The sequence below is a fragment of the Mercenaria mercenaria genome, chromosome 2 (genome assembly GCF_021730395.1).
Source record: "Mercenaria mercenaria strain notata chromosome 2, MADL_Memer_1, whole genome shotgun sequence".
NCBI lineage: Eukaryota > Metazoa > Mollusca > Bivalvia > Venerida > Veneridae > Mercenaria > Mercenaria mercenaria.
Window position 1 is genome coordinate 33,799,363 of NC_069362.1, and position 20,828 is coordinate 33,820,190.

A 20,828-nucleotide genomic window follows, 5' to 3' on the forward strand; every position below is an offset into this window, starting at 1 on the left:
ATAGTATGGAAAATATGGCAGTGTCTTGTTTAGAAAAACTGATGAATCTTTGTAGATATTAATCATTTAGGAAATCTTTAGTGATATAAATTACTGTAAACCTAGAAATGTTCGCAGATACTATATTTCGCGTTTTTCAAAACATGAACATTTTCGCGGATACAAATCTTCACGGAATCATATCCATCGCGAATCCCGCAAATATGAAGTCGCAAGTGAACATATTTAGTAAAATAAGGTAATAACACTGCATAGTTGCATTTATAGTATTCTCGAAAACATTCAATTTTATTGTACCCTTCAATTATAAATGCACCCTAATCCTTTTCATCCATATCAACGGTTATTCACACCTCCAATTATTGACAGTCAGTAAATTGCTGTTATTACACTGTCATTTGTTTGCCATTTAAATAGGTGATTAATCCACACTTAGCAGAAATAGACACAATATTTTACTTACAAATAATATATCGTATTGGCTGCCAACTGCAAATTGCATGTATATGTCGTTCGATAGATGCATATTGTTTTTGTTTTTATCCCCTGTTTGCCTTACGGATCGATATTAAAAATGCTGTTGCTTCATAAATAAGTACATTGTTAATCAATTGAAATAATGTGGATTTGTGCACTGATGTTATACAATTACGGTACTAGAATATGAATTATTAATATCCAGGTATGTGTAAGCACAGAACCATTTTATTGCGATCTATATAAGCTGAAGCTAGAATCTTTCGCGTTTTTGTTAGAACAGAGTTTTTCGCGGCTATTTAATTTCACAGAAATATACTGCCCGCAAAAGGCGCTAATTTAAAAAGAGCGAAAACAATTCTAGGTTTACAGTAACTTCTTAAATTGTAAAATGGTAATAAACTGAGGGAAAATAACTATTTATTGGCAGGTTGATCCTGAAAAGGGTATATCACTGAGGTTTCCACGGTTTCTAAGGATACGAGATGACAAGAAACCCGAGGAGGCGACGGCAGCATCCCAGGTACGTTCTTTCTCTTACTGGAAACAATATCAGTCCGTCTATCCAGGGGTTCTGTTATTTTCTTCATTGACATATCAGATTTATAAGCAGATCACTGCAGTGTGGTTACTGTGTCTTTTATAAGCTTTTACACAGCTGTAATAAAATTTAAGAAATCACATAAATTATGTGATGCCTAGTTAGATAGTCGTCTTTTAAAATAAATATTGACCATAAATGAGGTAGAAGAAAAACATTTCAACTTTGGAAGTAAATGTTTTATACCAGTTTAGTATATATCATCACAAAACATTTATATATTACAGGTAGCAGATATGTACAGAAGTCAGTCCCAGATACAGAATCAAACAAAGACAAAATCTAAAGCCGAGGAGGAGGAAGACTTCTACTGAACAAAACTAAACTAAACATTGAAACTGTAAAATGAAATGCAAAAATATAACTTCTTCTGAAGTAAAGAAATTTTTTAAATAAAATTTTATAAAATCATGACTGCAATTATGTCATTTGAGCTTAAATTATGGACTATATAGATGTTAATGCTTAAGTGACAACCTCCTGATACATGGTTCATTCAAACATAATATAAAGGACAGGCAGTTGTGTCTTAAGAAATAAAGGAGATACAACTGTTTCACACTTAGTCCTCCATATTGGTATCACATGTCGGAACATTTCAGAGCATTGGTTTACTAGACCATTGTGCAGTTTCTTGATTTACTTGTAGTCTCTATGTAACAGTGTTTCTGTTGTTATTTAAGTATAATAGTGATTTGGAAGCTGCAGATATTTAGCTGTTTCGGGGACCATTATGCATGGATCAAAAGAACTAGTGCTTTTTTCTTGTTTTAAACTTATTTAAATATTTATAGCAGTAGTCTACAATTTGCACTCATTTATATGTTATTTTGAGAAATGTAGTAGAACTATTTGATACTACAATCTCTAAATATATATTTGCATGATATGTAAATAAGTATGTTAAATATATGTTGTAGAGATTAATATAAGCGATATGAGGATATGATTTGTTGTTCTTCATCCTAGTTATTGATGAATCATTGTCTACTGTTGACATGCAGTACTTTCTCTTGGTATCCAGGAACTTCATTTTTACTATGCCCCCAGGGTAGATGTATCTTAGAAACTTTAACGGGTTGTTACACTAACCTTCAGTTAAATTTTGATTCAAAATATTAGACTCCGTGGGAATCACTAGTTCAAGGTTCTGGTTTTACTGTGAAGATTTTAGTGTTCATGATCTTTAAATCATATGTTTTATTAAGTCTTCCAAAATGGGGAATTATAATCCAGGTTAATTTGCTGTTAGCTTAATTACCTATCAAAATTTCAAACTACTGGGTCCTGTCCATCAGTTGGTTGGTAGGTAGACAACTTCCCAATCAATAACTAGAGTAATCCTTAGTTGGGAGTAGTCAAACCTCATAGTATTGCTGCCTGTGGTCACTATATATCACTTCTATTGATTGCTATCAGTAACTAGAAAATGCTTGGGCATACAGTGGTCAGATTTTGTAAACTGATTGCTCCTGGTTACCAAATCATCTAGTGACCCTTGTTTTACGAGTCGGTCTAAAAACATTTGATTATTTATTTGGTCATAGAAAATAAGTTAGAATAGGCAAATGAGTCATTAAAACAAAGATTTTGGGACAGAGGGACAGACCCCCATACTCACTTCCAGCAAGAGGGAAATTCTCTCCCTGTTGCTACTGTTGGCATTGCAAACATTTTCCTTGCAAAATTTCTTCCATTTTTTTTTTTTTTTATGGAAACCGGAGCTATGGCTATCAAACTTCATAGGATGAGTGCCTGTTGTTGAAAACAGGAGCCGCTACTGCTTTGACCTGGTATGATACCCCAGTTGTATTGTGGGTAAAGGTCAACTGAAAATGATTTATCAATACTTGGGCCTGTAAACTATAAATGTCAAATTATATAGCATGTTTTAACGTTATCAGTCACAGTGACTGACTGAAACTGGATATAAGGCCTTAAAGACTGAAGTCAGTGCAGAAACAGAGACAGAAAATTACACTTCAACTTATTTGCTCTGTTGACAGGAGTCTTCTACAGTTTTGTTACTATTTATACAAATGTAGGACGGACGAAAATTCAAACAATTTTTCAACAAACTTGGGACAAATGAAAAAGTTTACAACTGATACCAATCAAACACAATAAACAGAATCTGAAGTAAATGTAATTTATTTCAACAGGTCTTGAATTACAATGAAACAAGTTCAGGTTACATTAATCTACAATGATCAAATGCCATAAACAGTTGCAACAATCTATGATACACTAGACATAAAATGTGGAGATATATTTAACAATGCCAGCTCAGTATTTACCAGAGGAATATATGATTACAGCAGAAAACTAAGAAAATTGTTGGAATTCTCCAAATGGTCACGGCAATGAAATGTACTTTTTATTTATAAAAAATTAACTTAATAATTATATTGATTCCTTGCTCTGGATTCATAGTAAAAGTCTAGACTTGGTGCAAAAGAAATTTACATTTATTTCCAATTATTTCAACCAATATATTTTTTTGGTCTTCAATAAGTGACTGGTGTTATTGCTGGGAGTCGTGTGAACCAGTTTGTTGTCGCACTAAAACTGCACGACTTGAAGCAAAACACAAGTCAGTTGAATAAAACCATTAAAGATGGTCAAAATATGTAAACATTGAGGTACTCTTTTTACTCCAAGTCTGGAATTACTCTCGTAAAAATAGAATTCCATATTTGGACAACTAGGAACAATAAACTACTACTACAGAGACAACTGGCAGCTGCGTCTTCAGTGTATAAATAATGCTCTCATAAATTGATAATAAAAGCTCGAAGAAAAATGAACAAAAATATATAAAGGATAAAGAGAAGACTAGAGACTGGTCAGATCTAGATATAGGACTACCTCTAGGTTATAAAATAAATTTTATCACACCCAACCCACTAAATAAACTAACTGTCCTATATGAAGAACATAAAACAACTTACTTCATAAATAACAAAATAAATGCAGTACTGAATGAATGTAAAAATAACCATGTTTCTACATTTGTTACTGTACGAAAACCTCCAAGAAATGTCAACTGATTAACTAATGCTAAAGCTGTATGAAGAATTATTCAGGATTCATATAAATTTTAATAATTGAGCCGTGCCATGAGAAAACCAACATAGTGGCTTTGTGACCAGCATGGATCCAGACCAGCCTGCGCAGTCTGGTCAGGATCCATGCTGTTCGCTAACAGTTTCTCCAATTCCGATAGGCTTTAAAAGCGAACAGCATGGAGCCTGACCAGACTGCGCAGATGCGCAGGCTGGTCTGGATCCATGCTGGTCGCAAACCCACTATGTTGGTTTTCTCATGGTGCGGCTCATATTATTAAAAGTATGTCATCTTAGTGCAAAAAGTGGTTAACTTCTTTCATATAAAGAAGCAGTTAGCTACTTTTTGCCCTGAGATAACAATATACCACCAGATGCTGAGAAATGCACTGAACAACATTCACAACTTCTTGTATGATACACTTTTTAAGCGACACACTATTTTAACCAAAACAAACAGCTACCTGACTTAGTTTACAATGCACTCTTATAAATACAAGGCAACATGTTGCTGACTGGAAGTAGATAATGCTGGCACTGTGAGATTCTTCTTTAACATTTGATCAATACACTGCAACAAAATCATTTAATATGAACAATATCATCTAAATTCTCTCTTCAATTACTTGTTCACACTTATCTTCTCTTGTTTACATTAAGTGGCCAACAGTCTTACATGAGAAAACAGTACTTTGAACACTATATATAAAACAAATTTCATCATGCGAGGTATCTGGATATCGCGATAAAACAAAATCTAAATGTTCACAAATATATTGAGATCTAATTCCTCACAAACGTAATAAATATAAAGTTCATCAGTTTTGGTAACATACATGTACGTACCCAGAAGTTTTTGTTACATTAAAGAACATATTAATCAAAAGGAGGTCTTCTGTACATGCAAAAAGAGCAAAAAAGGTAAGCTTCAATTGTTGTTGGAAACGTGTGCAATTTTTACCTATAACAGAACTAACGACAGCCGCGTCAAGGTAGTCGACCTGTAATGACAATCGTCACTTTCCAAGTGATTACATATTCTCTATATGCGATTTCGGCATTCTTCGGACATGACAGAACGTTATTTTTAGTAACAACAGAATACTGAAATCCCAATGGAAACTGCTGATCATCATTACAGGCCCATTAATGTGATAAGAGTTTTAAAGCAACATGATGTATGAAATAATCTCTTCTTTTTTTCTTGTGGAAATACACAAAACTGATGTTCTTAGTGGTGCATGTATATAAAATAACATCAGCTATCACTAAATATGATTAATAGTACCGCACTGTCATAGGGAAAGGGCATATAACTGAAATGCCTCTTGTGACCATGTGCAGGAATCTCACCTCTAACTCCCCTACCCCCATAAAATATGTAACACATAAAAGAACTTCACAGCCATCATTTGTATTAAGTTTCTACAGAATCCCTTAAACGTTGCTCATGGTGATCATGTGTATAAAGTTTTATTTAAATCTCTTCAAGAGTAGAAGCAGTTTGTGCCACAAAGTTTTTGGAAATCGGACTGATTGTAAGATGACTCCTATATACCGTAAATACTCTGATGAACATATGATAGTGTTACACATATGCAGCTGTAATCACACATCCATATATTTAGAAGAAATTCATTAGAAATGCAAGTTTGTAAAATAATAATTATCTCCCTTTACCTATCTTGGATGCTGAACCAAGATTTATTGTAAACAGCTACACGGTATACACAGCTTTAAAACTTGCCTTTAGCTTCAGATTGTTACAGTACCTCAATTATTCAAATACAAATGTAAAACTAGAAATTATACTGAAATTGAAAGAAATACTCAGTTTTTTGAATACTTAAATATTAAGGTAGTATTTTCAAAATTTTATGAAAAAAATTCTAATTGGGATCTAACTAAGGGTATTTTCTTTCCTTTAATATATTTCTAACAGAAAACAGGAACAAGAGCTGTCTCCTGACAACATGTCTGACTATCTGAATGCTTGTAAGTAAAATGGATTATATATCTAAGAATAGGTATTTTGTAAGAAGTATGGGACTTGATGTCATAACCTTGTATTATTATCTGAAAAATAAGTGTGAAGTTAACAGTTAAGAACACTGTAATGTACTCTTTAACCAAAATTTCTATGTTCAAAAAGCAGCATAACTCTCGAAATACTGCAAGCAGAGTTATACTCACACTAATGTACACTGCCATTTTGAGCAAGTACAGCAAGTTTCATTTAACCCTTATTATACTGGACACAACTGATTCAGTCTTTGCGAGGTTTTAACCTTAAGCAGGCTGTCTAGCATACCCTGACAAAAAATTAGGGCTAATTTTAGGGCAATTTGTACAAAAAATAGGGCTAAAATTAGGAATTTGGTACAATTTTAAGGAAATTTTAGGGCTAAATTTAGGAATTTTCAAATTAAAATATGGACTGTAAAGACCATGTAATGTGCTTACCTTTATGTCATTGACATAAAAGTAACTCACAAATAGTGCTTTATATACAGAAAAGACGTCTACCAGCTTTCCACTGTTTTCAGCTATTGGATCCACTGGTAAACTGCTTTGAACTGTGCTAAACTGTTTTTTTCTGAATTAGAAGAACTTTTTAACAACATTTAAAACATTTTCTCTTTTTGATCATTGCAAAAAAGTTAAAAAATTAGGAATCTTTGTGAAAAAATAGGGCCTTTTAAGGAATTTCCTTTATTTTTTTTTAAAAATTAGGAATTTTAGCCAAATTGAAAAAAAATAGGAAAAAGTAGGAATTTTAGGGACGCTAGACAGCCTGCTTAAGTAATGAAGCAGAAACTGAACTTCATAAAAACTTCAACCAACACAGATGCTGACACCAGGATGAGTACAATAGACCTTATTCTTCAGTAGTCAAGCTAAATATGAAGAATATAAAATGTGATTGACCAACTTTTAAAGTCTGGAAAACTTCATATAGAATGTAGCACACACAGCAGGAAAAATAGCCTTTTCACATACATGTTTTCTATTTGGCTTATAATGATTGCTCCAAATCCCCATCAATATACATGTGAATTCTTTAAATAAAGAACACTTGGCACTTCATGCTAACTAATAATCACATTCAGAGCACTTACTTCATAAAATATTCAAACATGATCCAACATTACAGTTAATTCTAATATGCTTTTCTCTGTTAAAACGCCTTTACGCTAGAATGACTTCACATTAACATGCGGTAACGTCAATGTTCTTGTTGCGACCAAGAAAGAGCGCTACTATAATTTATCTACTGTTTTAGATTAAGGGCATATAACAATCAAAATGATTTATAGCAAAACCATGTTTTAACACTATATATACACTCCGGTGGTAATATGTCGTAAAAATAGTTTCACTCGGGCTGCGCCCTCGTGAAATTATTATGCCTGACGTATAACCGCCCATCGTGCATAAATAGTGTTAAAACACTTTTGCTATAAATTATTTCTTAAATGAAAAACAAAACAAGAGGACCATGATGGTCCTGAATCGCTCACCTATCCCCACATGACCCAGTGTTGAACTGAGTATGACGTCATTATTTCTATTATTTGACATAGTGACCTAGTTTTTGAGCACATGTGACCTAGATATCATCAAGATAAAAAATTCTGACCAATTTTCATGAAGATCCATTGAAAAATATGGCCTCTAGAGAGGTCACAAGGTTTTTCTATTATTTGACCTAATGGCCTAGTTTTTGAAGGCACGTGACCCACTTTTAAACTTGACCTAGATATCATCAAGGTGAACATTCTCACCAATTTTCATGAAGATCTCGTGAAAAATATGGCCTCTAGAGAGGTCACAAGGTTTTTCTATTTTTCGACCTACTGACCTAGTTTTTGACCGCACATGACCCAGTTACAAACCTGACCTAGATATCATCAAAGTGAACATTCTGACCAATAATCATGAAGATCTCATGAAAAATATGGCCTCTAGAGAGGTCACAAGGTTTTTCTATTTTTAGATCTACTGACCTAGTTTTTGACCGCACGTGACCCAGTTTCGAACTTGACCTAGATATCATCAAGGTGAACATTCTGATTAATTTTCATGAAGATCCATTGAGAAATATGGCCTCTAGAGAGGTCACAAGGTTTTTCTATTTTTAGACCTACTGACCTAGTTTTTGACCCCACATGACCCAGTTTCGAACTTGACCTAGATATCATCAAGGTGAACATTCTGACCAATATTCATGAAGATCTCATGAAAAATATGGCCTCTAGAGAGGTCACAAGGTTTTTCTATTTTTAGATCTACTGACCTAGTTTTTAACCCCACGTGACCCAGTTTCGAACTTGACCTAGATATCATCAAGGTGAACATTCTGACCAATTTTCATGAAGATCCATTGAGAAATATGGCCTCTAGAGAGGTCACAAGGTTTTTCTATTTTTAGACCTAATGACCTAGTTTTTGACCTTACGTGACCCAGTTTCGAACTTGACCTAGATATCATCAAGGTGAACATTCTGACCAATATTCATGAAGATCTCATGAAAAATATGGCCTCTAGAGAGGTCACAACGTTTTTCTATTTTTAGACCTACTGACCTAGTTTTTGAAACCACGTGACCCAGTTTCGAACTTGACCTAGATATCATCAAGGTGAACATTCTGACCAATTTTCATGAAGCTCTTATGAAATATATGGCCTCTAGAGAGGTCACAAGGTTTTTCTATTTTTAGACCTACTGACCTAGTTTTTGATGGCACGTGACCCAGTTTCGAACTTGACCTAGATATCATCAAGATGAACATTCTGACCAACTTTCATAAAGATCCCATGAAAAATGTGACCTCTAGAGTGGTCACAAGCAAAAGTTTACGGACGCACGGACGCACTGACGCACGGACGACGGACGACGGACACCGCGCGATCACAAAAGCTCACCTTGTCACTTTGTGACAGGTGAGCTAAAAAGCCTGTTTCAACAATGGCTGTTCTAATAATCGCACCTTTATTCTGCTGAAGTACAGCCTCTTTGTATTGTTTAAACATACTAAAACATGGCTCTACTGTATGTTACTTCTTACATAAATATAGAAATTCTTTTATAATGACAAAATGTAAGTAACATACTGGAATAAAGATGTGGAGTATATAAAAAAAAACAAAAAACATACCACAACCTGATGTGGAATGTACTGAATATACATGTATCAATAAACAATATTAACTGAAACTTCAACACAGCCTGAAAATATCCTTGAACTTCTATGACAATTTTTTCAAAGCCTGAGTATTTTTACAGATTATCTTTATTTTTAACAAAGCAGGCTGACCAATATTTGACATGTACAGGGATACTAATACAGACGATCTGAACTGTAACAACTGATCCACTGTTTATAGATACAGATATACTGCTCTAAGCTGACTGAACACACTGCCAGTGTCGGAATTCAAGCTGACTGAACACACTGCCAGTTTCGGAAGTCAAGCTGACTGAATACACTGCCAGTGTCGGAATTCAAGCTGACTGAATACACTGCCAGTGTTGGAATTCAAGCTGACTGAATACACTGCCAGTGTCGGAATTCAAGCTGACTGAATACACTGCCAGTGTCAGAATTCAAGCTGACTGAATACACTGCCAGTGTCGGAAGTCAAGCTGACTGAACACACTGCCACTGTCGGAAGTCAAGCTGACTGAACACACTGCCACTGTCAGAAGTCAGTCAGCGGAGCTTTTAAAAATCCCCTTTCTGATCAAACAGCAAGCAAATGAACAAAACAAAATTAATTTAAAAAGTCTTGCAACTAACAAACAAATTTAACATAACGTAAATATATCACTAACATATTTAACTGGAATTCACAACTTTATCAAAATCACAAAATAGAACAAAAGTTAAAGCTGAGACTCTTCAAAACAACAGAATGAAGAAAGCATATTAAAAAATTGCAAAATTATGATTCTCTTAATTTAAACAATAATAAATAGATGTGAATGGAATGTACCATCAAACAAAACAGTTTTCATGTTGTAATTCTACCGAGAGCAAAGGACTATGCTGCAAAAACAAGACTTGCAACCTGTCAATGAAATATGAATCTATATTTGAATTTTTAGCTTGATTTACTCGCAGCAAATGCACCATTCTTGATTAGTATTGCACATCCTGAATGTAAATGACATGATACAATGTTACATTGTATTATACAGAACTTTCTACTGGGAATAATTCATTTCCCCGAAGGGACATATTTCAATTGTGTACAACAACATTAAATTAACATGAGCAATGATACAAATATTCCACTAGAAACGAATGTTGGTGAAAACTAAAGTCTTCTTGCCTTGGGCTAAAACCAGAAATATCTTTCAACTGAACAAATTATTCCAAATATATATGCACAAAATTAGAAGTCAATGATTTTGGAACTATATTTGTCTCATTAAGCAAAGTAGATAAAATTGAATCTATAAATGTATATATACTGTTTACATGTACCCCAGCAAGATACCATCTCACTATACTGAACAGACAGAAAATAACATAGTGCCATAATAGGAATATAGTCCCTTAAAAATACAGTCAAAACTTGGTATCTCGAATTCCAAGAGACCGTGCTTTTTATTTCGAGATAACCGAAATTCAAGTTATGAGGAGGGACTTATATGGACGAAATGAGTACATATTACGAAAAGATTTGATAAAAAATAAAAACTGTCTCCTTGATGCCGTGTATATGCTGTTGGCACTTCACGCATCACGATTCCGTACAGTTTGTGTTTATCAAAGTTTTCAGTTTTCAAAGAATAAAAATGATACCAACCTCAAATGTTTTTGAGTCAAGTTTCTTTTTTGAATTACGTTTCTCTCCCAGAAGGTTGACAGCATTTCGATCTGACATTTTTGAACAACTGATGCTTTGCCCCCAAGAAGTTGATTTTTATACAGTCTCATCGCGATTACCTCTAATTAATCCTTACTAAATATTCCAAGTGTTCAAACTAATTAATTCATTAGTTTAAATTAAAAGCAATTGTCATAACATCTCAAAAAAATTAATGACTGCTGATTAAAGAAATCTAAAGTTTACATCAAACAATTATCATTATGGCACCTGGAAACAAGTATGACGTCACTCACTTTGATAATCGCCGCACCTGTGATATGTCAGCATCACAGCTTTCTGGTTAGGCAATAAACATGGACATGTGTTAAAAACAAACCACATTCACAATGTCATGTGTGAAATTTTATCGCTTATTTTTCTCACTTCAACTTACCAAGTTTACAATGCAGTTGAATTTTATTGACGGGACTGAAAATTCCTTTCGACACATCCGGAGTCTCGGTATGTCAAATTTTGACGTAACAGAAGTTGAATCACATATATAAAAAAGGAAATTTGACGGGACTTGAAAATTTCTTCGACTTAAGCGAGTTTGAGATACCGAGTTTTGACTGTATATGTCTACATGTCATAGACCATCGGTGAAAATCTGAAACAATTTTGCTTTTGAAAATCAACACACAAGCTGAAACATACATATCTTTAACAAGAGCACCGCCTTGCGGGTGCTGACGCTCATCTGATTTTTTTTGTGTAATAAAAATATTGTCCTACCCATGATTTTCTAAGTCTAAAAAGGGCCATCATTCTTGCAAAAAGCAGGATAGAGTTATGTTTCTTGATGTACAGTGTCCACTTATGATGGTGAAAAACTGTTGCAAGTTTTAAAGCAATAGCTTTGATAGTTTATGAGAAAAGTTGACTTAAACATAATACTCAACCAAGAAAATGATTTTCTAAGTCCAAAAGGGGCAATAATTATTGCAAAAAGCAGGATGGAGTTATGTTGCTTGCTGTACAGGGTCAGCTTATGATGGTGAACAAGTGTTGCAAGTTTCAAAGCAATAGCTTTGATAGTTTAAGAGAGAAAGTTGACCTAAACATAAAACTTAACCAAGAAATCTGATATTTTCTAAGTCCAAAAGGGGCCATAAATCTTGCAAAAAGCAGGACGGAGTTACGTTTCTTGCTATACAGGGTCAACTTATGATGGTGAACAAGTGTTGCAAGTTTTAAAGCAATAGCTTTGATAGTTTAGGATAAAAGCTGACCTAACATAAAACTTAACCAAGAAAACTGATTTTCTAAGTCCAAAAGGGGCAATAAATCTTGCAAAGAGCAAGATGGAGTTATGTTTCTTGATGTACAGGGTCTGCTTATGATGGTGAACAAGTATTCCAAGTTTCAAAGCAATAGCTTTGATAGTTTAGGAGAAAAGTTGACCTAAACATAAAACTTAACCAAGAAATCTGATATTTTCTAAGTACAAAAGGGGCCATAAATCTTGCAAAAAGCAAGATGGAGTTATGTTTCTTGCTATACAGGGTCAGCTTATGATGGTGAACAAGTATTCCAAGTTTCAAAGCAATAGCTTTGATAGTTTAGGAGAAAAGCTGACCTAAACATAAAACTTAACCAGGCAACGCCGACGCAGACGCCGACGCCGACGCCGACGCCGACAACCGCTCAAGTGATGACAATAACTCATCATTTTTTTTCAAAAAATCAGATGAGCTAATAAAAATGACCCATAAAAGAAAACAAAAATGCCCTAACAGAGATGGCAGTGTTTCGATGCTGTATATTTTTGGCTATACATTTAATTTGTACATATTATTATTTACATTTAAGCTACTCCTTCAGTTGTTGTGAAAATTTTAAATGTCTTCTTTACAGATTTTAACACAACAGAGTAACAGTACTAGTAGCTTGATCTGAGATGTTGAATTTGGCTTCAATGGACTTTGCCAGGGCTGGATCAGGCGGGTGCAAGCACAACATTGACCCAGCCTTGAAAACCTCATGAATGGTGATTCATGTCAGATCAAGCTACTGTTGTAATGACCCTTTTATTACATACCACTGCCTTCTTTAGTTTTATCTAAACCAAAATTGACAAAAAATCCTCTAAAACAAAAGACTTCATTTACAGGGTCATAAATGTTGAAGAAAGTTGTCCAAACAAAAGCACGAGATTTCCACCTAGAGCAATGTGGACTTTCAGACGTCTGTAAATTTGTATCTGAAATCTTACCAGATTATTCACAGGCTATCATATATGATATAAACAAGAGGGCCAAGATGGCCCTAGGTCGCTCATCTGAGAAACACACCATAACAGTGTAAACAGTTTTGACCTAATGATTTCATGGAAAAAATTATTCTGGCCAATTTTCATTAGGATTGGACCAAAAATGTGGTCTCTTGAGTTTAAACAACTATTTTCTTTGATGTGACCTAGTTTTTGAAGCCAGATGACCCATATTCAAATTTCATGGAGATCATTTGAAAAATACAGCCTATATCACATACACAAGGTTTTTCTTTGATTTGACCTAGTGACCTAGTTTTTAACTCCAGATGATCCATATTCAAACTCGACCTAGATTTCATCAAGGCAATAATTCTGACCAAATTTCATGAAAATCAATTGAAAAATACAGCCTCTATTGCATACACAAGGTTTTCCTTTGATTTGACGTAGTGACCTACTTTTTAACCCCAGATGATCCATATTCGAATTCGACCTAGATTTCATCAAGGCAATCATTCTGACCAAATTTCATGGAGATCATTTGAAAAATACAGCCTATATCACATACACAAGGTTTTCTTTGATTTGACCTAGTGACCTAGTTTTTAACTCCAGATGATCCATATTCAAACTCGACCTAAATTTCATCAAGGCAATCATTCTGACCAAATTTCATGAAGATCGTTTGAAAAATACAGCCTCCGACGCATACACAAGGTTTTTCTTTGATTTGACCTAGTGATCTAGTTTTTGAACCCAGATGACCCATATTCAAACTCGACCTAGATTTCATCAGGGCAATCATTCTGACCACATTTCATGAAGATCAATTGAACAAGAGCTGTCCTTAAGACAGCCAAGCTCGACTATTCGAAATATTGTCACAGAAGCAGGAAATTATTACCCAAAATGTTAAATATCAAAAGAGTTTTAAGTTCGAAAGGGGACATAATTTGACCAAAATACATATCAGAGTTATGGGACTTGATGTTATGAACTAGTTTTATAACCCCGAAGAAACATGTTTAGTTTCAATTCAATATCTGCATTAGTTTTGGGGATAGTAACTTGCATGTAAAACTTTAACCAGAATTTTCTAAGTCCAAAAGGGGGCATAATTTGCTCAAAATACATGTTAAGAGTTATGGAACTTGACCCAGTGAGGTTGGTAATTGACCTAGAAAAAGAATAAATAAGTTTCAAAGCTATATGCCTTTAATGATAGCTGTATGTACTTGCACGCAAAACTTTAACCAGGATTTTCTAAGTCCAAAAGGGGGCATAATTTGCCCAAAATACATGTCAGAGTTATGGGACTTGGTGCTATCAACTAGTTTTATAACCCCGAAGACACGTGAAGTTTCAATTTAATATCTGCAGTAGTTTTGGAGATAGTTACTTGCATGTAAAACTTTAACCAGAATTTTCTAAGTCCAAAAGGGGGCATAATTTGCCCAAAATACATGTCAGAGTTATGGGACTTGACCCAGTGAGGTAGGTAATTGATCTAGAAAAAGAAAAAATAAGTTTCAAATCTATATGCCTTTTAGTAATAGCTGTATGTACTTGCACGACAAACTTTAACCAGGATTTTCTAAGTCCAAAAGGGGCATAATTTGCCCAAAATACATGTCAGAGTTATGGGACTTGGTGCTATCAACTAGTTTTATAACCCCGAAGACACATGTGAAGTTTCAATTTAATATCTGTAGTAGTTTTGGAGATAGTTACTTGCATGTAAAACTTTAACCAGGATTTTCTAAGTCCAAAAGGGGTCATAATTTGCTCAAAATACATGTCAGAGTTATGGGACTTGACCCAGTGAGGTAGGTAATTGATCTAGAAAAAGAAAAAATAAGTTTCAAATCTATATGCCTTTTAGTAATAGCTGTATGTACTTGCACGCAAAACTTTAACCAGAATTTTCTAAGTCCAAAAGGGGGCATAATTTGGCCAAAATGAAGGTCAGAGTTATGGGACTTGGTGCTATCAACTAGTTTTATAACCCCGAAGACACATGTGAAGTTTCAATTCAATATCTGCATTAATTTTGGAGATAGTAACTTGCATGTAAAACTTTAACCAGAATTTTCTAAGTCCAAAAGGGGGCATAATTTGCTCAAAATACATGTTAGAGTTATGGAACTTGACCCAGTGAGGTTGGTAATTGACCTAGAAAAAGAATAAATAAGTTTCAAAGCTATATGCCTTTAAATGATAGCTGTATGTACTTGCATGCAAAAACTTAACCAAGGTGTGACGCCGACGCCAGGGTGAGTAGAATAGCTAGACTATTCTTCGAATAGTCGAGCTAAAAATACAGCCTCCAACGCATACACAAGGTTTTTCTTTGATTTGACCTAGTGACCTAGTTTTTGACCCCAGATGACCCATTTTCGAACTTGGCCTAGATTTCATCAAGGTAATCATTCTGTCCAAATTTCATAATGATCAGTTGAAAAATACAGCCTTTATCGCATACACAAGCTAAAATGTTGACAGACAGACGCCATACATCGAGCGATCACAATGCTCAGGTGAGCTAAAAATCGACTGACTGAAAAAACATGCCCATTGTGTAACCCCTGCATTTCATTTAATTTTCTTTAAGACACTTTTTTTTTAAAAACAATACAAACTTGGACCTAACAAATATAAAATAAAAAATAAAAGTTTGAAAAGTCAAACACATGTGCCATTTACAAACATTGATACAGTTTGCAATATGTTTCTGAATTTCTAGAGTATATCATAACCAGTATTATGCATCATTGTTTCTGAATGAAAGATGGTCAATGTTTCGGCCAACAAAACAAAAATGCCATTTTTATTTAATTTCTTCAAAAATAAAGTATGATAAATGTCGTGTCGCGATGCAAGAAAAGAACTGTCAGTAATAAGTAACAGGGACTGTGACAAAATGTTTAGATATTTACAGTGGTATTCACAGTAAGCTGATCTAATTCAGCTAATATACACAAATATAGTGATTATACCAAATTATAGACATGTATACCACTAATAATAATTACACTTCTTTCATTTATAAAGTCATTTGATCCAAAATGCAATTACATCTTAATTCATTACATCAATACTCATCAAATAATAATATTTCCCAATAATTGAGTAACATTTCAACTTAATTTCCCAATAATTTAGTAACATGTCAACTTAAACAATTTAATATCTTTTCCATATAGCTAATTATACTAATTACAAATTTACAATTACTAACTATCATAATACACATTCTTAACTCGTGTATACCTATTAAGTTATACCTTTTAAAACAAGCACAGTGATATAACTTACTCCAATTATAATGCTTACAATACCTCTACAGTTCATATATCTTACTCATATAACACAATATTTCTGCCTAAAATATTCTAGTAATCACCAATTACACTGACTGATTTGGGTTAGGCATACAAGTATATACGAATAAGAGAGGAATGGATTTCATAAATCGAAGGAGGACTGAACTGAAAACTGAATTTATATAACAATTTACAACAGATTTCTCTTAGTCCTCAATCTGACAGATATTTTGACATTTAATTCCAAGAAACACAAACATTGTGATATTTTGAAAATGCAGAAAATTGAAATCCCAGTTTATTTTCTTATTTCATTCTGCTACATTTTGAAAATCAAATATTCATTTCACATGGCAGTAAGTGTATTCTGTTAGTTCAGTAAAAAAACTAGAGGGTGTTTTGTCACGAAAAACCAATGTCTCTCACCAATTACCATGCAGAAATTGTAAAATGCCACAAATTAAGAGCCATAACTCTAAGGGAAATCACTGAACCATAACATTCCAACCATATACACAACTAGATTTGGCATTGATAACTCCTGTGAAGTTAGGTGGAATTCTAACCAGTGGTAAAGAGAAGTAGCACATTCAAAGACAGATAAAGGTTCATGACACCGCTGTAAATCATTTAATTAGAACATGCACAACTATGCTTCACACTAATCACTTGTGGGGTCTGGTGAAATTCAGCCTAACTGTACATAGTAAGTAGAGTAAAGACTGTAAAATGTCACCAATCAAAGGCCATAACTCTGCTGAAAATAACTGAAGCGGAACATGTCAACAATATGCGTAATAAGACTTGGCACTGATCACTCCTGTATGTTTCGGTGAAAATCCTCCCAATTATATAAGAAAAATGGCTAAAACATAAAATTTGACGAATCAAGGGCCCCAACTCTGCTGGAAAACACCAAACTGTAACATACTGATAATATGCAAAAAATAGGCTTGGCAATGATCACTTTTGTGAGGTTTCTTGTAATTCCTCCTTTAGGTATTGGTGCAGTTGCCCAAACAAGGTAAAATACAAAACATTAAGGGCCATAACTCCACTGACATCACTGAACCGGAACATGGCAACAATATGCACAACAAGGCTTGGTACCAATAACCCCTCTAAGGTTTGGTGGAATTCCACCAAATAATAAAGAGAAGTTGCCGAAACATCATAAAATTTGACAATTCAAGGGCCGTAACTCCACTGAAAATCATCAAACCGGAAAAAGGTGAAAATATGCACAACTAGTAATGATCACTCCTTGGAAGTCTGGTGTAAATTCCCCCAGTGGAGAAGCTGCCTGGACAAACTTCGTGACTGACAGAGGGACAGGTGTTGACTGACAGACCAATGAACAGCACTAAATTGATATGTCTCCCCCAATACATGTGGGAGACATAACTACAGTAGTAACATTATATTATATCAAAGGTTAACATTATAATTATTCATCCAAGGGTAACAGTTAATCCAAGGGTAACAGTGTAATATATCTAATAACAGCATTGTTCTTGTATCCAAGGGCAACAGTGTAGTATATCCAAGGGTAACAGTGTAGTATATCGACCAGTATCACACAGGGTATAGACAATGCTAGCTACAGCAACCTGGAGTTTTCTTCTCCTTATCTACATATTCTGCTACATTAAATTTAGGATCTGATGGCTGACGGGTCTTCTTCATTTTCAAGTCCCTGAAATTCATGTTCAAAATTATTCTATGGATTACTAAAGTTTATGGGTTTATAGAAAAATAACTTATACAGCCAAATTTTGTTTGATCAAACTCAGATAGTCTGTGCACCACCATTCGCTCGAACTCATTGTCAGGTCCCAGCAAAATATCTATATAAAGTATCTTTTTAGATGGCTTGAACTAATGTTAGCGCAAACAAATATAACTTGTCCTGTCCAGTTCAAGCCAATGAAGTCTGACTGTATATGACTGGAAATTGTTGCAATTTAACTAAAATATTCTCATATAGTTCTGGAAACTATGAAATACATGCAATACTTGTATCACATATACATGAAGCAAAGTAAAGAAAAGGGGTTTAACATGGTCATGTGTCCTTGATTCCTACCTCTTGATCAGTGAGGTTTGCTCTCAACCACTACTTTGGTAAAAACACTATCTTCTGCAAGCCAACTTGATGGCTAACTGTATATCTTTTGTTGGTTTTTAACATAAAGTGGTTTGAGAGATTCATCCTTCAGCCACCTTACCATGATATGATGTGTTGTAATTTCAAATCTTACCTTCATACCTGTGAAACCTAACTATGAACTGTCACTTGTACTTACTCCACTCCCAATCTTTATGGAAAACAAACGAGAACTATATTTACTGTAAAACTAACCTAGCTCAGTGTTTTTCCCACTGATCTGAGAATGGTGCAGAGGCTGAAAAAATGTACCATAAAACATCCATATCAGGAACTGTTTATTTTATTTTTATTAACCCTTACCCTGCTAAGTTTCTATAATGAACTTGTCCATCTTTCAATTTGGACAGTACCACTGACTGTTAAAAGGGGTGCTTACCAAAAAGATACTGACTAAATGGCGAACAGTGCAGACCATGATCAGACTGCACGGATGTGCAGGCTGATCTTGGTCTGCACTGGTCGCAAAGGCAGAAACACTTGCTGCCTGCAGCCTAAGGGTTAGGGGTTATAGGTTTAGCAATAACATTGTTATGTGTTACATAAACCTGGCTGATAATTGTAAACAAATTACATGTACCATTTGGTACGGTGTTCCGTTAGGGCCAGCAGCTTCCTGTGAAGGCGAAGCACGAAGGTAGTGGTAACGACAGGGTCGGTCAGGTAAGCGGAAACTAACAACTGTATTCTAGACCTAATGAACACTTTTGCATAAAATTTACCCAATAGCTTTATAAGCAAAATTTATACAACAGTGTATTTTTATTATTTTTAGCTGACAATATATACTTTTAACATTTCATGGCTTGAAATATATGAGCTGATTAAACAACATTTTCTCACAAAACAATTAATTACATGTAAATATATTATCATTTATATTTCCACAGAGAGGTTAATATTGAATACCAGTACAATGTTATTTTGTTCATAAATAACACTCGGTTGGGTGATATTCATTTTTAATATCCCTCAAATAAACAATATAAAATAGCCATAGACCAACGGAGCCTATTTTGGAATAATACATTTCAAACAATATTAAGGACTGGTATGATATTTTTTTAATATCATCATGCCAGATGATATTCATTTCAGTGACACTCTGCTGGGGAATTTTCATTTGAATAACATCAGGTCTGGTGATATTCATTTCAATAATACCAGTGCCGGAAAGCATTCCAATTATTTGATCATAGGAATCATATTGGACAGAGTTGACAATACTATACAATACCGAGTTTAATTAAAGTCGGCCCTTAAGTAAACAGAGAAAAGATAGTGAAACACAACAGTGCGATGTCGAAGCGCGACAGTATGATGGTGACACTACGATGGTGAAGCACGACAGTGCGATGGCAAAGCCTGACAGTACAATGGTGAAGTGCGACAGTATGATGGCGAAGCGCGCCAGTACGATGGTGAAGCACGACAGTACGATGGTGAAGCAAGACAATAAGATGGTGATGCATGACAGTTCGATGGTGAAGCGTGACTCTACCATGGTGAAGCACGACAGTACGATGACAAAGCGCGACAGTATGGCGGTCTGTCACCATCGTACTGTCGCGCTTCGCCATCACACTGTCACCATCGTACTGCCGCGCTTCACCATCGTACCGCTGTACCTTCGCGCTTCGTGTTCACAGGGAGCAAGTGCTGACCCTACAGAACACCATAATTTGGAAATTTTAGCTTTAAAGCTGGAGTAAAAACATACTATTTGCCAATGGGAACTTGGTCAAAGTTTGGCCCCAAATCCTATTTTAATAGAAAATACTTACGATTGTCAGTAGTGCTATATCTACTCCAAGCTGTCATGGAAAACTTACCTGCCTATATTGTCATTAGCATAAAATCTACTCCAAATTTTCATGGAAAACTTACCTACCTATTGTCATTAGCATAAAATCTACTCCCAATCTTTATGAAAACCCTATTAGCTACTGTCATCAGTACTAAATCATCTCTCAGTCTGGACATAAACTTACCTAGCTATTGCCATAAAAGCTAAATCAACATTCATCCCAGTTTTTGCACTTGTCTCCATGAAAGCCACACCATGGTCCTGCAATACAGAGACAAACAATACAACCAAGT

General features: G+C 34.7%; 2 protein-coding genes across 3 annotated transcripts in view; one reads left to right on the forward strand and one right to left on the reverse strand.

The window, feature by feature from the left end:
- The window catches only part of LOC123563673 (DNA ligase 1-like), a 113,234-nt gene extending 111,212 nt beyond the window's left edge, over window positions 1-2,022 (forward strand). The window contains exons 23-24 of the mRNA XM_053534632.1: window positions 908-1,000; window positions 1,306-2,022. Of these exons, the coding sequence (XP_053390607.1) occupies window positions 908-1,000; window positions 1,306-1,392 (180 nt within the window). The 3' untranslated portion in view covers window positions 1,393-2,022. The remainder of the gene's footprint in view (window positions 1-907; window positions 1,001-1,305) is intronic.
- A 3,570-nt stretch (window positions 2,023-5,592) lies between these two features.
- The window catches only part of LOC123563676 (ras-related protein Rab-37-like), a 200,313-nt gene continuing 185,077 nt past the window's right edge, over window positions 5,593-20,828 (reverse strand). For both annotated transcript variants that reach the window (XM_045356615.2, XM_045356614.2), the window contains exons 7-8: window positions 20,720-20,796; window positions 5,593-18,257 (exon numbers count right to left, since the gene is read on the reverse strand). In XM_045356615.2, the coding sequence (XP_045212550.1) occupies window positions 18,158-18,257; window positions 20,720-20,796 (177 nt within the window). In that variant the 3' untranslated portion in view covers window positions 5,593-18,157. The remainder of the gene's footprint in view (window positions 18,258-20,719; window positions 20,797-20,828) is intronic.